This window comes from Dendropsophus ebraccatus, chromosome 2, assembly GCF_027789765.1.
Source record: "Dendropsophus ebraccatus isolate aDenEbr1 chromosome 2, aDenEbr1.pat, whole genome shotgun sequence".
NCBI classification, from domain to species: domain Eukaryota; kingdom Metazoa; phylum Chordata; class Amphibia; order Anura; family Hylidae; genus Dendropsophus; species Dendropsophus ebraccatus.
In genome coordinates, this window is record NC_091455.1 from 176,060,460 (window position 1) to 176,082,740 (window position 22,281).

Below are 22,281 nucleotides of genomic sequence, written 5' to 3' on the forward strand. Positions count from 1 at the left end.
GGTATGTGCATACCTGATCGCTCTGCATTTGATGCCCACAGCCTGGAAAAGATGGATGCAGCCCTAGGGCTGCCTGAAAAAACAATTCAGCCTATGGCCATAGGTTTTCCATTCAGCCCTTGGGCTGCATCAATCTCCACCCAGTAGTCATTAAATAGCAATAGGTCTCTGAATTATGTATAACCACCAGCAATAAACTTTTATGAGGAAGGTGTAATGATACAGCGCTATGTCTCTATGATCCCAGCCATTTAAACTTACATCACACGGGTGGGTTATGGCTGGTGACATATCAGCAAATTTGTCTTGAAAGGGTGCGTTCACACGTACAGGATCCGCAGCAGATTTGATGCTGTGTTCAGTTATTTAGAATAAAATCTGCTGCAATACTGTGTGTGAAGCTAGCCTTAGGGTCCTATTACACAGGCCGATGGGGGCCCAATAATAACTGTAAACAAGCGGCGATCTGCTAGATCGGCACTCGTTTACTAGGCCTATTTCATGGCCCGATAATCCTTTAACAAGGGCTGCATGGACATCGTTGCGCTCTGCTTCTCCGGGGTCTTGCTTTAGAGCAGCCTGTCTAAGCTGACAGGACGCTCAGCCAATCACTGGCCGCAGCGGTCCCGCTGTCTTTCAGCTTAGACAGGCCGCTCTGAAGCTGGAGCGTGCAGGACCCGGGGAGAAGCAAAGCACAAGAGGAGCCCTGCAGCATGGATAGGTAATGTATACAGTTTGTAAATAGTCAGCCGCACACCGCTATTAAACGTAGCAATGCGCGGTTGGTGCCCGACAATTATAGGTCCAAACCTATATCATCGATCAGCCGATGGTTGTTGTCATCGGCAGATCGTTGTGTTTATTAGACGGAGCAATAATCGTCCAGATAGGGCCGATTATCGTTCTGTGTAATAGGGCCCTTAGTCTGTGCTTGAGGCCTTGTGACTGTCGCCCACCGTACCAAACGTTTGCTTAACACTCCCCCATATACACATGCATGCTCTGGTAATTGTGCGTGTGTCCTAAACGGGGAGAGGGAACAAAGCCGCTGCCAGACTCCTTTGATGCCTCAGCTTCTCTCCCTTCAGAAGGATCAGGCATGCTGCATCTCAACTGGCTGATCTTCTTTCCTCCAGACATTTGACACTGGGTAGAATGGGGAGTGGGGAGACGCTAATATACATTAGATTATCAGCTACTCTTGCTGGCAGGTTCAGCCAACATTGATCTAAAGTATCAATTGGGTTCAAGTGCTAAGACTTCTACTAAATCACTAAAACAAATGGGCAAAAGCATTAAGCTGAGCACTAATTCCAATAATTTTCCCCCATCTCTCCTCACAGCACAGAATACAGCTTCATAGATACTCTCCAACAACAGCCTATCGGCAACAAACTGAGCTGCAAAGCTCACACCCAAACTGAAGAAAAGAGAGGGGCTGTTTCTGGAAGAAAGCGGCGATGTGGTATACTTTCCTTCCCCGCTGTCTGATCCTCCGATTTCCACAGTCCTGTTCTCCCTTCTTCAAATGACCATTCACTCCTGCGAGTGCTGCCTGGTCAGCCCAGTAATTGGCTGAGCAAGTTCAAGACATCATCCAAGCAAGACCGCAGTGGGGACCAGAAGTGGGGGCACACCAGGGGAGCAGTGAGGCAAGTATGCAGCTTTTAATAATTTTACTGCAGAAATGAAAATCCCAGATTTGCCCCATCAAAAAACCTTTAAACAATCTCTGACAACTGACGGCTCCGTAGCCCTTGTAGTCCTTGTGCAAAAAACAAATCAGCTGCACAAAGCTCTGTCCACCACGATACATCAGTGTAGGTAAAATATGTCAGCCCGAAGCCATTGTAGCTGTGAGAAGTAGGTAAGGACCGTCTGCTGCCTCTGAATGTAAATGAGAATTTTCCCGCTAGGATCTTGAGGTTAGGAAGTTAAACACAAAGTATGCTGGAAAGTTGCAGAACTTTTCACAATACAGCAACGTTCATAAGACCTGAAGAAGGCTCAGATGTTTTGGATTTTTTACAAGTAAAACCCACAGTGTATTCTAGTTATGTGGAGCTACCGTTAATATTGTTGCTTTAGGACACTCGTAACTAAGTGATATATGGTACTAAGTACTGAGTAAATATCCTTGTAACGGCTTACGGCTTCGGCAAACACCGGTCACGGCCGTACAGCTGAAAACAAACATTTTTTTTTTCTGTGTGCCATGAATAGAATTACAGCATAATCTTGGCAAAATAATCTTTTCTATTATTTCACCTACTGTTGCGTTCTTACGTTTGGCTCCATTCATCGGAACAGCTGGATCTGTGTTGAAAGCAGCAAAGCTTGTTTAATGACTTAAATGCTCGCCGTCTCCGATAATCTCTCTGCGGTGAAACCTTTATTCCTCTCCATTGGCTTCTAAGTCATTTCGTCCTTACACACTTGCGTGTATTGTACAATAACACAACCCTTACCTACCGCGGCTGGATTTTCACCATTTCTGGGAGGAAGCCAACTAGATGCTTCTACATGGTATACTGAGAAACCTTCTGCTTCATGAATGAAGAAATTCACTAAAGCTTACGTCTTTACGAAAGGGACATCTTTATCCACAAAGGCCTCCAAAAGCCGGGGCCACTTATCCACTGGAGAACTGAAATCATACATGCACGTTTTTATGCCGACATTGGAAGTAGTAAATATAAAATATGGACTTATACTTCTTCCCTTATATGTGTGCGTGTGTGTTTCTAAGGAAAGCAAACACTGACGGTTCTCAATTAGTAACAGGAAGCTGAGATGTTGAAAACTATGAGGGACATACACAAAAAGTTTTTAAAAAATGTCCTCATACAATGAATATCATCTATTTGTGAAACCGAAATAATACATAAAAAGGTAGCTTCTATGCAGGCCTGTGTGTCTCCATGGAAACAGACTACAAATAATTGTTATGTAGTCTGATCCTTTATTATTAAAATTTTTTGTTTAATTTTTCATAGGATGCCATACATACCTAATAGTCCATTACTGCTCTGCCTTATTCCAGCCACTCCCAAGGATTCCACTGGGAAGGGCTATGTTCAAGTGCGGCTACCTCTTTATTCAGCTGCAGATACAATAGCTGGTAGCACCCGGGACACTATACTATAATATGGATATGTCATGAGTCCATAAGATCTAAATACTCCTTGTATATTCAGTTTGGTAACTTTAAAAAAAAAAAAACATTTTATCCAAGTCCAAAAAGAAAGAAAAGATTTTCCAAACAAATCAAAGTGTACAATGTACAACGATGAAGAAGAAGTTCTGTATCCTCCACTGAACTCTACAGGCTTGTACAACACAGAACATTCCAAGAAAACAAGTATGAATGAGAGGAGAAGGAAAATACGTCAATGATCTCAGCACTTCTCAGCGGCCATGCATTCATCAAAGAGGCTGATTCTAAATCCCCAAATCACAAAAAAATGTAACCGGTATATGAAGCCAAATCTTCAAGCTCTCTACTAACCTTCTAATATGTAATAAGCACATAGTTATGAACCATCCTGTTTGGTTGCTGTGCCAGTCTGGGGTTGTCTACATAAGTCCTATCACAGCATTGTGACCTATTACAGAGCCTCCAGGAGTCCCTCTAAAGATGCATTTCCGATAAGGTGCAAACAATGATAACTGTTTTCTATCAATACTGTTATTGGCACATGGATCTGACATGTCCTGTATATTATAAGGCCGGGCACTACATGTCCTGTATATTATAAGGCTCAGCACTACATGTCCTGTATATTATAAGGCTCAGCACTACATGTCCTGTATATTATAAGGCTCAGCACTACATGTCCTGTATATTATAAGGCCGGGCACTACATGTCCTGTATATTATATGGCCGGGCACTACATGTCCTGTATATTATAAGGCCGGGCACTACATGTCCTGTATATTATAAGGCTCAGCACTACATGTCCTGTATATTATAAGGCTCAGCACTACATGTCCTGTATATTATAAGGCCGGGCACTACATGTCCTGTATATTATAAGGCTGGGCACTACATGTCCTGAATATTATAAGGCTCACCACTACATGTCCTGTATATTATAAGGCTGAGCACTACATGTCCTGTATATTATAAGGCTCAGCACTACATGTCCTGTATATTATAAGGCTGGGCACTACATGTCCTGTATATTATAAGGCCGGGCACTACATGTCCTGTATATTATAAGGCTGGGCACTACATGTCCTGGATATTATAAGGCTGGGCACTACATGTCCTGTATATTATAAGGCCGGGCACTACATGTCCTGTATATTATAAGGCCGGGCACTACATGTACTCTGTAGCCCTCTATATAGTCACTCCCCATAGACTTCACCTACACTATCACACACAGAGGCTCTGGGGCGGTAGAAGAGACAGCAGATGCGAACAGCTGTAAAGCAAGGGCATAGGATGCCGGCAGCGGCTGCTGTGCGGGCACCAGCCCTATCCCCGATACTAGGCTCTTACCCGGATGAGTGTGTAGAGCGGCGCCTCCCGTCTGTGCCCCCGGGTGTAGCCGTCACACTGGCCCTGGCTGCCCGGGCTGCTCCATCTCTGTCTCCGTGCTCCGATCCAGCCGCTTCAACTACTCGCTAAACAATGACAAGTGCACATCCAGCGAGAGAACAGACTCTTCCTGGGCGCCTGTGAGAGCCGGGCAGCGATTGGCTGATCCGCACGGCCCCTAATCTCTCGCAGCCTGTGATTGGCCAGTGTGCTCGCCCCCTCCCCGTGCCTCCAGTCTTCCTGTCAGTAATTGCTGGGGGGGCTGTCTATGTTGGGATGTATAGGGGGCGGTGGGGCTGTGCATGGCAGGGCTCCTATTGACACTATGGATTTCTTGCTAAGTGCCTGTGGTTTGTAATGTATATAGCTCAGGACCCCTCCTCAGTGACCTCTCATGTTATCTATTATTTACATGCTGGGTCTGAATGCATTTCCTCAGAATAAGTAATAATGTGTTGTGTACTATACACAATGTATCAGCACTTTTACCATTCAGTCATGGTGCAGATCAGCCCCAACTTTACCCATTTGTCTGAGGGGGTAATGTCTCTCCTAGTGAAAAATATGCAAATCACTGCCCCCCTATAAGGAGAGCTACTCTGCATACCATAATGGCAATGATAGAGCCGGAGCGCCCCCATAACAGTGCCAGTGACTACCCCACCTGCAGAACAGGCTGTCAGCTTTGCCGGTCACTAGGGTCTGTTCTGCAGGATGGGGTAGACAGCTTTGCAGGTAGGTTAGCAGGTATTGTATTTCCACAACTCTCTAATATACAATACTATAGTATATGGACGGCATAGTCCCCCCCCCTCCCCCCCCCCCCCCCCCCCCCCCCCGCACTGAGTGCGCCTATTAGAGGCTGATGCTGGGAAACATTTGGCTTGCTGTGGCTTCTGCCTGCACAAACAGCTGTTTTCTTCAGGTCTCAGGGTCCAGGCTTAAGACTATATAAGACCACCCATGTAACATGGAGTTAAAGCCTAATAACAGATCTAATTTTAGCACCAATTGGGGGGGACCTCCTCCCCCATGAGGACCATATGCCCTGTGTCTAGATTCACACAGTGTGTTTCTTTCCACGGTTTTATAGCATTTTGAAGGTCAAGGGAAAAATGCCACCATCCACTGCGTCTTGTTGCCTAGGTGGCAGTGATAATATATTGGTCACTGTATCAGAAAACAATCTTACAAGGGGTAAAATAAAGCAAATAAATCTGCTCTATCATGCCTTAAAGTGTACCTGTTATTATGATCAGTCCAGGTCTGAGTGTTGAGACCTGTACTGATTGGTAGAATGTGCAGGGAGAGGACCGGTAAATTAAGGATTGGCATGGGTAATCGGGTTAGGGTGGAGGGGCTTCTTCTTGGTGCCTTTATCTTGACGTGGTGAGGGTGCTTGGGTGCCTTGGTGATCCAGTAAGCTAAGCTGATAGGAGTAAGGGTCCTATTCCACAGGCCGAGGAGGGCCCGATCAACGATGTAAACGAGCGTCGATCTGCTAGATCGCCGCTTGTTTACTGGGCCTATTCCACGGCCCGATGATCGTTGAGCGAGGGCTGCAAGGACATAGTTACCGATGTCCTTGCAGCATCATACATTACCTGTCAGGTCTTCTTCTCTGCGCTGTCTTCCTCCCCGGGTCCCGCGCGCTCTATCTTCAGAATGGCCGGTCAGCTGACCGGCCAAACTCAGCCAATCACAGGCCGCGGCGGTCCCGGCCTGTGATTGGCTGAGCGCTCCATCAGCTGACCGGCCATTCTAAAGATAGAGCGTGCAGGACCCAGGGATGAAGACAGCGCGGAGAAGACCTGACAGGTAATGTATGATGCTGCAGCCTGTCAAATCGTCGGTCGCCCGCCGCGCACCGCTATGGGTGGCGGGCGGAACGATGCGCGGTGGGGGAACGATGATTTTAGGTCTGGCCCTAAATGAACGATCAGCCGATGAAACGATCATCGGCTCATCGTTCTCTCTATTTCACCAAACGATAATCGGCCGAATCGGGTCCAAATGGGGCCGATCATCGTTACTGTGGAATAGGGCCCTAAAACTCCTGGCTGAGTCACCCGTGTTGGACAGGTCTATGGGGAGAGGCTAGACTAAGGGCCCTATTACACCAGCAGATATCTGTCCAATTTATCTGACAGATTTTTTTCAGCCAAAGCCAGGAATGGATTTGAAAAGAAGAGAAATCTGTCTTTTCTCTATGACATGTTCTCTGTTTATAGTCCATTCCTGGCTTTGGCTCAAAAAAATCTGTCAGACAATCTGTTGGTGTAATATGGCCCTAAGGGCCCTATCTGACAGATTTTAAGCCAAAACCAGGAACAGACTATAAACAGAGAACATGTCATAGAGAAAAGACTGAGATTTTAAAAGACTGAGAATTCATTCCTGGCTTGGTCAGAAATCTGTTAGTGTAATAGGGCCCTAAGCAAGGCACCCGTAAGATAGGGCTGGCATCCTACTTCTGTATCCTGTCACAAAATCTCTCTTGATATAGACCAGTGTAGTTCTGGAACATCAGCCGCTGTCGTCAGAAGACAATCAATGTGTTAGTGAACTGCTTCCGGCTGATTGAATTAATGCCGACATACATCAAGCTATGGAAGCTGCTTTGCAGTAAAGAAGCTGTGGAGGATACACAGATGGTTGGAAAGTTTGGCCTGGATTATAGAATCAAGACGGGACAGCGCCTCAATGATCTTTATAGGACCAATAACTTCATCTGCAACTATATCCTATATACCTGGACTCCATCAAATGCACTGATCAAGAATAAAATTGCCTAAATCTCTGGCTGTTCTAGTTAGAAAAGCACAATAATTGAAGCAAACATAAATCTTGAAGCTGTTGGTGACAAAGGTAACCAACTACCGGAGAGCAGGACAGTAAAGTGATGAAAGACCAAGCCAGCTAAAAAAACATAAGACGACCCCTGACTTTAAGAAGATTTTCAGGGGTTTGCCTTATACGCCGGAAAATAGAAACATAGAAGGTTGTCGGCAGAAAAAATCTAGTCTGCCCTTTTAGTATTTTCTTTCTTATTATCTTAGGATAGATGTATGTTTATGCCAGGCGTGTTTAAATTCTGTTATTGTAGATTTACCAACCACCTCTGCTGGAAAATGTTAACCCCTGCCTGACTGCAGCAGGGTTAACTAGCTGGAGCCCTGCTGTGGTTAGGCAGAGGATAACTGAAGTTAAAAAAAAAATAAAAAATCAACTTACCTGGGATCTGGCAGCCGCACATCACCCGTCATGTTCCCGACGCAGGCAGCATTCTCCTAAAGCTCTCCCGGCAGCCGAGCGTCTCCAAGCTTTTCCGATGAGACACTCGACTGTCGGGAGAGCTTCGAGACCTCCAGCGCCGGCAGTTTGCATCATGCCGCCAGCGCCGAGAATGTGACGGGGGATGCACGGCTGCCAGGAACAGTTCACAGGTGAGTTGAATCGTTTTTTGTTTTTTTACAGGGGTTGCTGTATACGGTGGGGATGTGCCAGTTTTAAGCTCCCCCACCATATACGGCGACCATACCAGGAGTATAAGACAAGGGTAAAAAGTCGTCTTATATGCCAGAAAATACGGTAAGTATGATATCAACTAGGTCTGGACTAAGGACACAGTGAACTAAGACAATTGTTTCTGGCCCAATTCACTGTGTAGTGTGGGCGCCGAACAGCTGATCAGCAGCAGTGCCAGGTATCTGCACCCTACTGATCAAAAATGCATGTAGCACTAACATACTCATGCGTCCCCCGTCCCCCCCAGGTTAATCAATAAGAATTAAACACCTAAAATATACTATGCCTAAAACACTCTGCAATTTAGAAAAAGATATTGTACAAATGTATTACAAAAAGTAATAGCATATCACTTAGAAATATATATGTCTTTATATCACACTAGGGCTGGGCGATATGGCCAAAAAATAAAATCTCGATTTTTAAAAAATTTTGGACGATTCTCGATTTAAATCTCGATTTTTTTGTTTTTGCTAAATAAATAGGACATTTTTCTCCCTGCAGCATCAGATACGATTTTATTGACGTTTGAGACAACTATATTGTTTCCCAGTGTAACAGTGCTCCTCCTGTGCCCCCATGTAGTAGACAAACACATTGTGTGCCCCATATAAGTAGTTTTCCCAAATATGTGCCCTATGTACTCTGTGCCCCCATATAGTATAGGAGATCTTCTTTGTGCCTTCATCTAGGTAGGGAGTAGTAGTGAGGGTATAGTGGATAAGGGGTGTAATAGTACAGGTAAAGATGAGGAGTGTGGTAGTAGTACAGGTATAGATGATGGGTGTAGTAGTACTACTGAGGGGGTATGGGGTGGACTGGGGGTCACTGAGTGGGTATGGGGCAGGCTGGGGGTCACTGAGGGGTATGAGGCAGGCTGGGGGTCACTGAGGGGTATGAGGCAGGCTGGGGGTCACTGAGGGGTATGAGGCAGGCTGGGGGTCACTGAGGGGTATGGGGCAGGCTGGGGGTCACTGAGGGGTATGGGTCAGGCTAAGGGTCACTGAGGGGTATGGGGCAGGCTGGGGGTCACTGAGGGGTATGAGGCAGGCTGGGGGTCACTGAGGGGTATGGGGCAGGCTGGGGGTCACTGAGGGGTATGGGGCAGCTGAGGGGACACTGAGGGGTATGGGGCAGGCTGGGGGTCACTGAGGGGTATGGGGCAGCTGAGGGGACACTGAGGGGTATGAGGCAGGCTGGGGGTCACTGAGGGGTATGGGGCAGGCTGGGGGTCACTGAGGGGTATGGGGCAGGCTGGGGGTCACTGAGGGATATGAAGCCGGCTGGGGGTCACTGAGGGGTATGGGGCAGCTGAGGGGACACTGAGGGGGTATGGGGCAGCTGAGGGGGTATGGGGCAGCTGAGGGGACACTGAGGGGGTATGGGGCAGCTGAGGGGACACTGAGGGGGTATGGGGCAGCTGAGGGGGACTAGGCAGGCGTGGTAAAGTGTCAGGACTGCGCGGTGAGGTGCAGGGCCGGCAGTCAGGAGAGATGTGGTACCGGCGGCTCCAGCCTCTTCACAGAGCCGCGGCTGACCTCTCCCGCCCCTTACACGTTAGTGCCGCGCTGAGCTGCGTCCCGCTCTCTTCCTGTCACACGTGCAGGTCCCGTTCTGTGGAGGAGGCGGCAGGGATCGCAGCAGAAGGAGAGAACGTCGCTGCGGGTCCTGGAGCTGTACAGCGGGCAGCGACGTTCTCTCCTTCTGCTGCGATCCCTGCCGCCTCCTCCACAGAACGGGACCTGCACGTGTGACAGGAAGAGAGCGGGACGCAGCTCAGCGCGGCACTAACGTGTAAGGGGCGGGAGAGGTCAGCCGCGGCTCTGTGAAGAGGCTGGAGCCGCCGATACCACATCTCTCCTGACCGCCGGCCCTGCACCTCACCGCGCCGTCCTGCAACTCTCTCCGGACCCGACACTTTACCGCGCCGCCCGCAATGATTTTTTGTGAAAATCGAATTTACGATTTTCACAAAAAATCAAATCGATTCTAACTGTCTGGGCGATTAATCGAATTAATTCGATTAATCGCCCAGCCCTATATCACACACTAGATATGTAATGCATATGACATACAGGCTAATCACAGTACCACAACTCACACTGCAAACATACTCCACAAGATGTTCAATGGGGACAAGGGCTTTGCGCAGCCATTCACGATCTCCCACGCCAAGCTCACCCAACCTTGCTTTGTGCATTGGGGCACAATGATAGTGGAACAAAAAAGGCCAAACCTTGTTTCCATGAAGTTGGGAGAATAAATATAGTTGTCCAAAATTTCTTGGTATGCTGAAGCCTTAACCCCTTACAAACCAGGACAATTTTCGGTTTTGCACTTTAGTTTAGTTTTTTTCCTCCTTGTGTTTTAAAGGGGTTATCCAGTGCTACAAATGATGGCCACTTTCTTTCAGAGACAAAACGACTCTTGTCTTCAGTTCAGGTGCAGTTTGCAAGTAAATTCAATTCACTTCAATGAAACTGAGCAGCAAAACCCCACCCATGGAGACAAGAGTGGGGCTGTCTCTGAAAGAAAGTGGCCATGTTTTTGTAGTGCTGGATAACCCCTTTAAAGACTGTTGTTATTTTCCCCTACAGACCCACATGAGCCTTTATTTTTTGCGTCACCAATTTAACTTTACGATGACAGAAATAATTTTGCCATAAAATATGCTGCAAAACAAAAAAAAATATTTCCAGAGTAAAATTGAAAAAAAAAAAAAGCTATTATTTTACATCTTGGGGGCTTCATGTTTATTCGCCCTGTGGAAAAACTGACAAGTTATCTATGTCATCAGGTCAGTACTATTACAACAATTTATATACAGCAAGACTCGAAGTATTACAGATCAGGTCATCACAATCGCATCATGAGAACCAGATGATGTGAACTTCCAGCAATAGTTTTGACAGCGGCATTTAAATGGTTATTTAGCGACGGTCCCTGGCTGCCGATAACTGCTGGGAGTGGCACAGTACAGAGCCAAGCCCTCTCCGTAACACCTTAGGGACCCATTGGCTTACAAATACATCATGGGTACTTAAAGTTAAAGGAGAAAAAATATTCATTACGTGCAGGTGGTTGGAGAACAGTGTCAGAAACAGAAAAGAATCTATACTTACCGGTGCCCTTGTAGTACCGCGTCCAGCTCCTAGACTCCCCCCCTTGTACGTCAGAGCTTGGCCAATAGATGCTCTGCTCAGCCAGTCAGTGACTGGGGTGGGACACCTCCCCTTTCCTGTTGAGTTGTTGTGTACCAAGAAAGAGTGAATGACATCTGGCAGGGTCCAGAAGTCTGGTGATGTTGTGCCGCGGGGGCATGGTAACTGGTAAGTATAGGTTTTTTATTATGTTTCCCCCTTTTCCTTAAAGATTTCTCTTCATTGAAACTAAGGAGACCGGGCCAACATTTATCCCTTCTCCACCAAACATTACAGAATGTTTACATGAAAGAATAGTCAGGGAAGTAACATTTTCCTGGCTTTCACCAAAGTGGCCACATGCACAGAACACATCTTCCCTGCTCCATAGTCCTGTGGCAGTCCTGTGGTACTTTAACTAGAGTCCTGATCATACTTTTTTCATAAATATTTGTAAAGGCAGACTGCAGTGGTAGGTTCTAAATTATATACACCTGTAGCAATGGGACTGAATGAAAATCCTACATTTAAAGGACAACTTTTTTTTTCTTAACACACATTAAAAACGTTGTAATGTGTGTTAATTAGCTATCTGGCACTGTTAACCGACGCCTTTCCTACCCCGGAAGTGAAAGAATGCATAGATACCTAAGTACTGCGTCCTCTTCTCCCAGCGCCATTTTGTGTCAGTGTCATCATAACGGGGGGCGTGCCTGATCTTCCTTCTCTTCAGTGTCTTCCTGTAGAACTGAATAGGAGAGAAAAGCTACTGGTGCACTAGCGCATCGGCAGCCTTTTCATTGGCTGGAGCGCATCACATGGCTTGGCCCTGATTGGCTGAGCAAACTAGAAGCCATATGATGTGATCCAGCCGATGAAAAAAAATGAATGTGCACCAGAAGCCTTTTCTATCCTATTCATTAGACTGGAACTGGAAAGTTATGGAGAACTGAAGACGCCAACAGGGGCAGACGGGGACCGCAACCGGCGGGAAATTCAAACACAATCATCTCCGGAGGGATGGTGAGTATGAAATGTTTGGTTTTTTTTTAATGCAGGAGTTGTCCTTTAATGTCACAGAGGTGTGTCCCACAGTAGTTGTGTGCATGCAGATTTGCCTGACTCCACTCCAGAATCCAATTTCTTGCCACTAGGGGGAGCTCCCAGCTTTCACATTTGTTTTTAGCTCCCACTACGCATGACTAGCTGATCAGCCACAGTCTTTTTCTTTAGGAAATAAATTATTACAAAAGAGTTCTTTCGAATAGCGATGTCCTCTTTAGACATCTGTATAAATTCATGAGATCAAAAGACACGCTGTGATTTACCATCCAGCATTATATTGAGGCATCGTATTTCCTCTAACCTCAACAAGTGAAATAACTTTAGGTGACCTTCTTCTTTTAACCAAAGGCCTGGCCCTTGTTTCCTATAGGAAATAAAGACAATCTTGCTATAAGACAGCTTGATACATTTCCCATAAGAATTTTTACCCTCATTTCCATCCTCTTATGCAGATCTTCTCAATACTGAGAGTCAAAGCAGGCTGATAGGCCTTCAGCAGTTTAGGAACTTGGGAAAGCCTCTTTGACACTCTTACACTTAAAGGGACTATCCAGTCTTAGAAAAACATGGCCACTTTCTTCCAAAGATAACACGACTCTTGTGTCCAGCTCAGGTGTGGTTTGCATTTAGGCTCCATTTACTTTAATGGAACTGAGTTGCAAACCCCACCCCAAACTGGAGACAAGAGTTATGTTATCTCTGAAAATGGCCATGTTTTTCTAATGCTGGATAACCCCTTTAGGGATAAAAGCATTTTTTCTACTTTCTGGAAGCACAGAAAGATATATGAAAGGAACCATGTGTCTCCTTGACCTAACAGTGTCAGCTGTTTCAACCCTGAAATGCAGCTGACAGATTTCTGTCCTTACAAAAAATGTTTGACTTGTCATAAAGACTTGTCCTGGTCCCAGTGTTCAGACCTGAACCGATCGGGAGAAGAAGCAGGGAGAAGACGTGCTGCAGCTATGAGCTTGATTGATCACGTGGGAGAGAACTGTGCTCGTTCCCCCAATCAGTACAGGTGTGATCACTCAGATCCGGACCGATTAAAACTTTTGACACATCTCTATGACAAGTCAAAACTCTACATGTCTCTATGACAGGTCAAAAGTTTTTTGTAACGACAGGTACACTTTAAAAGGGTTGGCCACTTTGTAGTTTAATTGTTCAGTGTACAGTATTAGGCTACGTTCACACGTAGTATGAGACCGGCAGTTCCGTGACCCAACCGGGTCTCAGAAAAGATAATCCTGGCCGAAAAGATCATCCTGCTACTGCAGTACCGACTGGATGATGTCTAGGGACACTGAGTTCTGATGCAGGTGCATCCACGCACTGCAGCATCAGAACTCCCCACTGCACACAATGGAGCATGCGGACGGAACCGCACGCTCCATAGAGTGCACTGACAGGGTTTTTTGCGGCCGCTATTCAATGAATAACAGCCATGTCAGTTTTCTACAGCGCCGCTGGGGATTCCCTCGGCCCGTTGCAACAGTGGCCGTGATTAGTATGGAACTTACGTTATATGAACATGGCCTTAGTATACACTGAGTATAGAGTATACAAATTGCACTTACAGACAATAGCTCCCTGTGTGCCCTGTAGAACTAATAGCAGAAGCCCCTTCTTCCAGGCTGGTCCTGTTGAAAAGGCGGCTGGGCATTGAGGAGCACATGACCAAGCCCCTTCCTATGAGCCCTCCATGAGGTACGTGCTCGGTCTTATGGACAGGAAGACTGGTCAGCATGCACAGCAGGACAGGAAAGCCTGGAGGAGGGGTGTCTGATGTTAGTGCTATGGAGCTGCTGTCAGTAGGGGCAGTGAGTACACTAAATATTCTTACTACTAAGTGGCCAAGCCTTGTAAAGGGAATCTATGGGAAATGTAACCTCCTCATAGTGTGAATGACAGCACCTTTATTATGCTGTTCTATTGCAATGACCTAATAAAGCTGAGCCTGACTGAACCTGAAAAAGGTCAAGCTATGGCTATGTTCACACACTGTATTTTCAGTCATCTCTTGTACCAAAAATGGCCACTATCCTGTCGTTTTACACTACAACAGACTGCTAAAAATGGCTACAGTGGAGTACATGGCTGATAACTGACCCACTGTATTATATAGCGGCCATTATATTACACAACACCTGACTGTTCAGCAAAACACGGGAACAAAAACACAGTCTGCAACTAAACACTAACCAAAACGGGGCAAATGCTCAAGGGAAAGTCAGGCCTCGAGTCTCTCCAGCCACTACACTACTGTCACGGGGCCCAGGGGCGTCACTATAATCGCGCGCTGTTTGCATATCAATACGCCACGTGATCGTGTCACATGCTTAGCAACCGAGCAGCTAATGGCTTTGGCACAGCGTAGCGTCATGGTAACCAATAGCAGTGCAGTTTATTCGTGAGTTCAAGGCGCTCAGGACACCGGAAGGTTACGCTGAGCAGGAACAAGCACATGAGATGTGGGCCCCAAGACTGAGCCGGCTGTGTGCCCGCTGGTCTGCTCGTAGTGTCCGGTCCTGGCGGCACCATGCGGAGTGGGGGCCGTGCCCGGGGGCTCCACAGCTGCCGGCAATGCGGACATGTTTACTGCAGAGCTGTAGACCATACAGCGCTCATATCCCGGATACAGAGAGCACGTACAGCACGGGTCCTGGCGGAGGCGGCACAGAGGACGCTCCAGAGAGGAGGGGGGCTGGTACAACATGTGCTATTTATATGTGGGGGGGGAACTACAAGTCCCATCATTGCCTGACAGCCTTCTGGAGAGTCATGGGATGGAGACTATTGCTGGCTATCTGTCTTCCCCAACCTGCTGCTGTCCAATTGTTACAAGACTGTCTCTCACATCATGCTGGGGGTTGTAGTAGTGCAGCAGGTTGGGGGATACTGCCCTTCTATATACCTGCATGCTGTACTTACCTTATATACAGAGATCCACGAGTGCTCTCATATATACTGCCTGTGCATGATATATATATATATATATATATATATATATATATATATATATATATGCTTATAGTCCTGATCAGAGCCGCCTCCGGAGCATCTATCATCCAGGTCCTGTTTAATGCCCTGTTCACACTGGAGCTATAGCTCAATGCACTACTTCCTTACATGCTTCATGCTTTAAGATGTAGCTTCTCCTCACCTTTAGTGCATCACAGGGATGGACCATTGAAAACAGCACGTCCGTCCCTATGTCACGCAGCCCTTCGTTTGTACAGCACTCGGCTTATTAGGGGCCTATTCCATGGAGCGATAATCGCCGAATCGGCCCGATTTGTCCGATTATCGCTCTGTGGAATAGAGAGAACGATCAGCCGATGATCGTGTCATCGGCTGATTGTTCATTTAGGTTCAGACCTAAAATCATCAGTCGCCAGCCAACCGTCGATTTCAGCAGCACCATACATTACCTGTCCAGGCGCTGGTCTTCTTCTTCCTCCCAGTCCTGCGTGGCAGCATCAGCTTCAGCCTTTCTGAACTGACGGACCGCTCAGCCAATCACTGGCCAGGACCGCCGCGGCCAGTGATTGGCTGAGCGGTCTGTCAGTTCCAACAGGCCACTCTGAAGCTGCTGCGGCGCACGTGACCGGAGGAAGAAGGAGAAGACCTGCGCCTGGACAGGAAATGTATGAAACAAGGGCAGCAAGGACATCAGTAACAATGTCCCTGCAGCCCTTGCTAAACAATAATCGGGACGTGGAATAGGCCCAGTAAACGAGCACCAATCTAGCAAATCGGCACTCGTTTACATCGTTGATCGGGCCCTGCTGCCTTTGATCTCCGTGCCGCTCCAACTTCCCAGGCACCCTAGGTGGAGCAGCATGGAGATCAAAAGCAGCCGGCATAAGGCCCTATTCATACATCCAGAGCCCTCCCTGTAGCTTTGGACCGGCAACTTTGGACAGGACTATTGATGTGCATTCGTAACTGCCTGCATTTGCAAGGACCGATTTATTAAAGGGGTTGTACGAGATAAATGCTTAAAGTGAATGTATCATCAGGCCCGGGCTAAAGCACTGGAGGCGGGCCGACCTACCGCCAGTGGGAGGAAACCCCTGCCCCTCTATGACGTGACTCTATTAGTATCTATGGAGCCGTATCATAGAGGGGCAGGGGTTTCCTCTCACTGAGGGTGGGTCGGCCTGCCTTCAGTACATTCACTTTAAAGGGGTTATCCGGGTTGAGAAAACTTTATATCCAGGGCTGGTCTTATAGATGTGTGACTGCTGCAGTCGCACATGGCGTTGGACGCCAGACTATTGGGGGAGATTAAGTAAGCAATTAGTCTACTTTCCCATCCCTGCCTCCCCCTGCTGCTGCACCTGGAACTATAACTATGATCGCTCATAGTAAGCAGCAATACTGACAGAGCGGGAGCCATTGCCTTCCTTCCTTTTTAGTCACTTTTGGGGCCACAGGCAGTGTTTTGTCTGGAGTCACAAGAGGCCACGCTCTCCCTGTTGTCCTGGCGCTCAAGTGACGTCACTTGGAGGCCGCTTGCAGAGAACATATGTGCAGACATTAGGGGAGTGTTAATGTTTTGTTTTTGTTATAGAGGATAACTCGGGGATATGGGAAGGCGGCTAACACACAAGGGGTATATACGCCTGGGGACAATATATAAAACAATAAAGAAGCTATACTGTACCTCTCCGTGCTGGGGCTGTGGGAGACATAGCAGCAATGTATATTTACCTGTCCAGCTCCCATGCAGCTACTGCGCCACTGTCAGAATTTTGACAACATCCGCCTACATGCCGTTCCCATAGGAAATGCTGCTGCGGAGCAGGACAGGTGGACGTCAAAATGCTGACAGTGGCACGGAGTGGACAGCCCAGGAACCGGCAGCTTCAGCGGAGCAGGACAGTATACATTACTGTCATGTCCCCCTGCAGCGTGGATAATTAGACCTTTATCCCATACAACCAGGATCTGTTTGGAAAGTTGTTTCACAGAATCTAACAGGACCCTAAGAGACAAAAAATGCTGCCAACAATATTTCTTTATTTGCTCAGATTGTGCACCAGATCACCTGGCTCTGATGTTGTGAAGTGAACAGACACTGTTCAGTGGCCCCGTCAATGGCCTTAAGGTCCCCATACACCTTAAACTTTTGTCGGCAGTACCCATCGCTCACATTGCATGGGGCCCTCCCTATGGTCCACCACAGATGATGTCAGTGGAGATAGGGGCTGGGCATGATAGAATATTTCTGCCTGATCCCTTTGTAAGCAGCAACAAGTTCCGTCTGGCTGTGGCCTAACCCTTCCCATAGAGGACAGAGGAATGCTCAGCTATGCCAAACATTCCTGTACATGGGGACCTGGATGGCAGACATAACCGACATCTAAACGATTGTTTGGCCGCCAGTTATTGAACTTCAGTGTATCCTAATGTTGTAGATTTTAACCTTTCTGATGCTCTTTATTGCAGGTGAAGCACTTCCAGATTTTAACATCAATGTACTTGTAAATTTGCTGCGGCAGGAAAATGGCAAAGATTTGTGTGTTATCAGAGTCCCCCCGGAGATGAAATATGTGGAATATTTTGTAATTGTCGGAGGAACGTCAACACGGCATATCCAAGCGATGGCACAATACACGCTGAAAGTGGTAAAGTCTATATGTATTATAAAGGTGGCTTTACAGCTGCCAATATTATTCATTAAGGCGTATGTAAAAATACCTAAGAATCTTAAATAGAACAGTGGTCAAGAGTGCAAAAACTTCACAACTTTCCACTCTAGACAAAACAGTGTTGCCCCCTTGTCCCACCATTAGTTACAGCAATGTTGTCCCCCCGTCTTACCAGTGCTTTCTTATTATTCCCTCTCACAGTCAAGGCAGACTTGTTCCTTCATCTTGCATCTTGTAGTTAGAGCAGTGTCGTACCCCTTTGCCCTAATAATAATTACTTGTTTCCCCCAAATAGTCAGTTCAGGGTTTTTCCCACCCTGTGCCCTGCAGTAGTGACATCAGTGATGCCCTCACTCCACAGCCTGTAGTAGTCACAGAGTGTCACCCCCTCCTTACTGCCAGTGGTCTCAGTAGTGTATTTCTGCCCTTCATTATTTAAAGCAGTGTTACACTCTCACAGTTGTTTTGCCCCCTTCTTCCCTTTAGTATTCACAGCAGAATTTATAGTATATTGATGGCACTAGTCCAGTGCAGTACAATTTATTTAAAGGGGGTTTCTAAGAATAACAGACTGATGGCACTAGTCCACAGGATAAGTCATCAATTACTGATTGACTGATTGGTCGGATGCCTGGCATCCCGCTGACCGACTACACAGGGAACCAAACCGGAAACAGTAGGTTCCTTCACTGTGTAGTGGCCGGGTCTAGTTATGCTATGTGGGTACAATGTTATCTGCCTTTTTATTGACTCTTGGCTAACACCTGGCTGTTGCATTTTTGGGCTAAAAACTTTTTTTGTAAAAGCACTGTGTGAATCCAGCCTAAACTCACTAATACTGGCTTATCTAATTGTACAGTGTAGTAGTGTAACTACTACTCTATATAACTTGTGGGGATAGGTCATACTATTGTATTGTATTTGTTTCAGACAACTGTATGCATAATTGAGAATGGTAAATGTCATCTATGTTGTTTTACAGTATAAGTTTCTAAAGGGTAAAAGTGACCCTCATGTTTGCCTGGAAGGAAAGGACACAGATGACTGGATGTGTATAGATTTTGGTAAGCAGTCGATATATACATTTGTTGTGTAGCAGAAATCACTTTGGGCCCGTGGTATGTAACAAGTTCATGTACTTACCTTCAAGAATGGTTATGTCAAGAACTGTATGAAGTAACCCTCATTCGCTTAATCTCATCTAACCTGCTGATATGTCCCTATAACGCACGGGGTGCTGAGGATGAAGGTAGGTTTCTTACAGCGTGTTTTGGGGATATTAGTAGTTCATTTCAAAAGCTAATGAGGTGCATTCACATACTCTCCCCCGCCCAAGCAGCATCTGTGATAAGATGCTGGGAGCGGGGGAACTGTACAGATATGTGCCGTGCTGTAATGAATCAGCCGTGCGGTTCTGTCATTACAGCGCGGCACATATCTGTACAGTTCCCCTGCTCTCAGCATCTAATTACAGATGCTGCCTGGGCGGGGGAGAGTCCGTTACATGCATTCCATGTCCGTGTTCCGTGAGGAATATGCAACGTGTGAATGCAACCTTAGTCCCACCCCAGTATACCAAAACACCTAATTAGCATATGGAATGAACTACTAATATCCCAAAATCATGCTGTAAGAAACCTACCCTCATCCTTAAAGCCATATGCGCTCTAGGGACATATCAACAGGTTACATGCACCTAACCTGCTTATAGTTTCCCATTAAGGATGCCTTCACATGTATTGGATCCACAGCGGATTTCACAGTGCGAGTTTCCACTGCGGTTATGTGACCCGGCCCCTTTAACCCCCGCAGCCCCCGGCCCGGAGCATACATTACCTGCTCGGTGCCGTGGATGTGTGTGAGGCTCCTGGCTTTCCTCGCTCCCCATCAACCAATCAGTGCTGCGGATTTTGCTGCAAATTCGCAGAGTGAAATCCGCTGCGGATCCGGTGCGTGTGAAGCTACCCTAAAGGAGTATTCTAATCACGGCTTGTTATCCCCTATGTATAGTATAGGGGATAACACAATGTTTGCTGGAGGTCTGACCACGGAAACCTCCACCAATACCAAAAACAAAGGTCCCCACAGTAAAAGGGGTGCTCACTGCGCCTGCGCTCCACCAAAGGTTTTTTAAGTGTTGAAGCTGAGATGGGAATACCCCTCTAAAGGTATGTTGTTGGATGGTCTCACCTAATGTAACTGATCACAGAACTAGATAGGGGATAAAAGCTTCTTCACAGGCATCATATTAGCAATGTGGGGTTTCTTTATATGAGCAGCAAGTGCCCATAAGGTGGGGCTGATGCCCCTAGTACCCTGCATTTCTCATCCACATGACACATTTACATTCATGAAAAAAATGCAAATTGCTTGGTTGATAAACCAAACTTATCAAATCTAAGAGCGTGTTTACACATTCAGGTTTTTGTCATTACTGAATATAAAGCCAGGATATGGATATGATAAGAGGAGAAGTCATACTATTACCTTTATGCATGTCCTTCATTCATGGCTTTGTATTTGTATTTTAAAAATTGCAATTGAAAACCTGAATGTGTGAACACACCCTAATGGTTTACCGGTGCGTAAGGTGCATTTAACCCCTCCCTGGTACCCGGTGTAGCTATCTGACACATGCCTCTGGGCCCAGATTAGCTGATGTATCTAGATAAACAAGAAAGGGACGGGAGTCCACTGACCCATGTTTGTGAGTCCCATAGACTTCAAAGGAGAGAGCTACACACACCACCTCTCTTATATAGACATCGCTGGTGGCTGCTTTACTACTGCAAATGGGGGCCCTTTTCATAAAGTTCTATTTTTGAACATAAAGGTCACTTACCCATTGGTCCCCATTGTTTACAAGCACTTTTTTATTTATAATATTTTAATTATAAACATTTTTTTTTAACCAGGCAATATTGTTGTACATTTCATGCTGCCAGAGACCAGAGAGACCTATGAACTGGAGAAGTTGTGGACGTTACGATCATATGATGACCAGTTGTCTGAAGTGGCAGAGGAGGTTTTACCATTGGATTTTACATTTGGACTGCAGCAGCATAAAGAATGATTCTTTTTTTTTTTATTTTTTTTTACACTGATCATCTGTTACTTCAGTATTGTGAGCTTATATGCCACAATGGCAGAATAATTAATAAGAAATAAACTTATCATAAGGGAAAAGGAGCAAATCCCATGTTTTTCTTTCATGAAGAAATTCTCTGTAAGGGTGCATTCACACCTACAGGATCCGCAGCAGATCTGCAGCAGATTTGATGGTGCAGATTTGATACTGTGTTCAGTTATTTAAATGAAATCTGCTGCGGATCCGGTAAGTGTGAACGTACCTTAAAGGTGGTTGCCTTAATATTTTCATTTTGATTCTTACACAAGAAACATTTAAAATACATAAAAGTGTACCACCACTGTAGCGTTAAGTTTTTAGGTCCAGAATTTTTCTGGATTTCTTTTAGAATTCTGTTACAGGGCTCCAAATCTCTGTCCCATTTCTCACCGGTTCACATCTCCCCTGTTCCCGTCTCTCCCCGCTCCTATATAACTTTCTGAAACCAGTTAATGTGAAAGAAAAAGATTTTTGCCGGAGTACCTCTTTAATGGGTCTGGCACCTGATATATATCACTGTGATGTTTTGCTGCTTTTTCCACAACTATTAGATGTGAACCTACTCTTTATTTTACAATTTAGGGTAACTCATTGCTTACACTGAAATGTCATTGATCATGGCCTTGAATGGAATAGGGGTAGAAAGGTAATATGACTCAAAGAACTCTGTAAAATTACAGACTCTTAACTACGCTTATTAATGGTGCGTTCACACCTACAGGATCTGCAGCTGATTTTCTGCAGCTGATTTTCTGCAGCAGATTTCAGTTAAATAACTGAACACAGCATCAGATTTGATGCTGTGTTCAGTTATTTAACTGAAATCTGCTGCAGAAAATCAGCTGCAGATCCTGTAGGTGTGAACGCACCCTAACGAGAATAAAGAGACAAAAGTATAATGTACCCAGATAGAAATGTCAGATTGCTGCAAAACTTATAAGACAGGCAGACATGTAAATGATTACAGTTGATGCTATGTCTGCGCACTTAAAGTAGGGGGCGCAAGTTGAAGCGATTATCATGAATACAGGAATATCAACTGCACACCAGTTGCCATCAATTTTTATGTTTTTATGTTATGCGTTTGAAAGATTTTTTTACAGTTTTCAACACAGGTAGCGAGGATTTAACATAAGTTTTGGTGTACCATATCATTGGACGTTTTGGTCATTTACGACATTTGTCAACATGGTAACTGTAGATGATAACAACAT

At 46.0% G+C, this 22,281-nt stretch overlaps 2 protein-coding genes across 3 annotated transcripts in view; one reads left to right on the forward strand and one right to left on the reverse strand.

Moving 5' to 3' along the window:
- CCDC126 (coiled-coil domain containing 126) overlaps positions 1-14,571 on the reverse strand; it is a 29,089-nt gene extending 14,518 nt beyond the window's left edge. Inside the window, exon 1 of one of the 2 annotated variants that reach the window (XM_069958788.1) lies at positions 14,486-14,571. The gene's annotated coding sequence lies outside the window, so the exon portion shown is untranslated. Of the gene's footprint in view, positions 1-4,508; positions 4,692-14,485 lie in introns of those variants that run through there. The other variant, XM_069958787.1, reaches the window with a different exon arrangement.
- Positions 14,572-14,699: 128 nt separating this feature from the next.
- On the forward strand, positions 14,700-21,126 carry MALSU1 (mitochondrial assembly of ribosomal large subunit 1). The gene is made up of 4 exons (XM_069958786.1): positions 14,700-14,990; positions 17,738-17,916; positions 18,923-19,004; positions 20,856-21,126. The coding sequence occupies exons 1-4, from the start codon at positions 14,753-14,755 to the stop codon at positions 21,011-21,013; spliced, it is 657 nt and encodes a 218-aa protein (XP_069814887.1). The 5' UTR covers positions 14,700-14,752; the 3' UTR covers positions 21,014-21,126.
- The last annotated feature ends 1,155 nt before the right edge of the window (positions 21,127-22,281 follow it).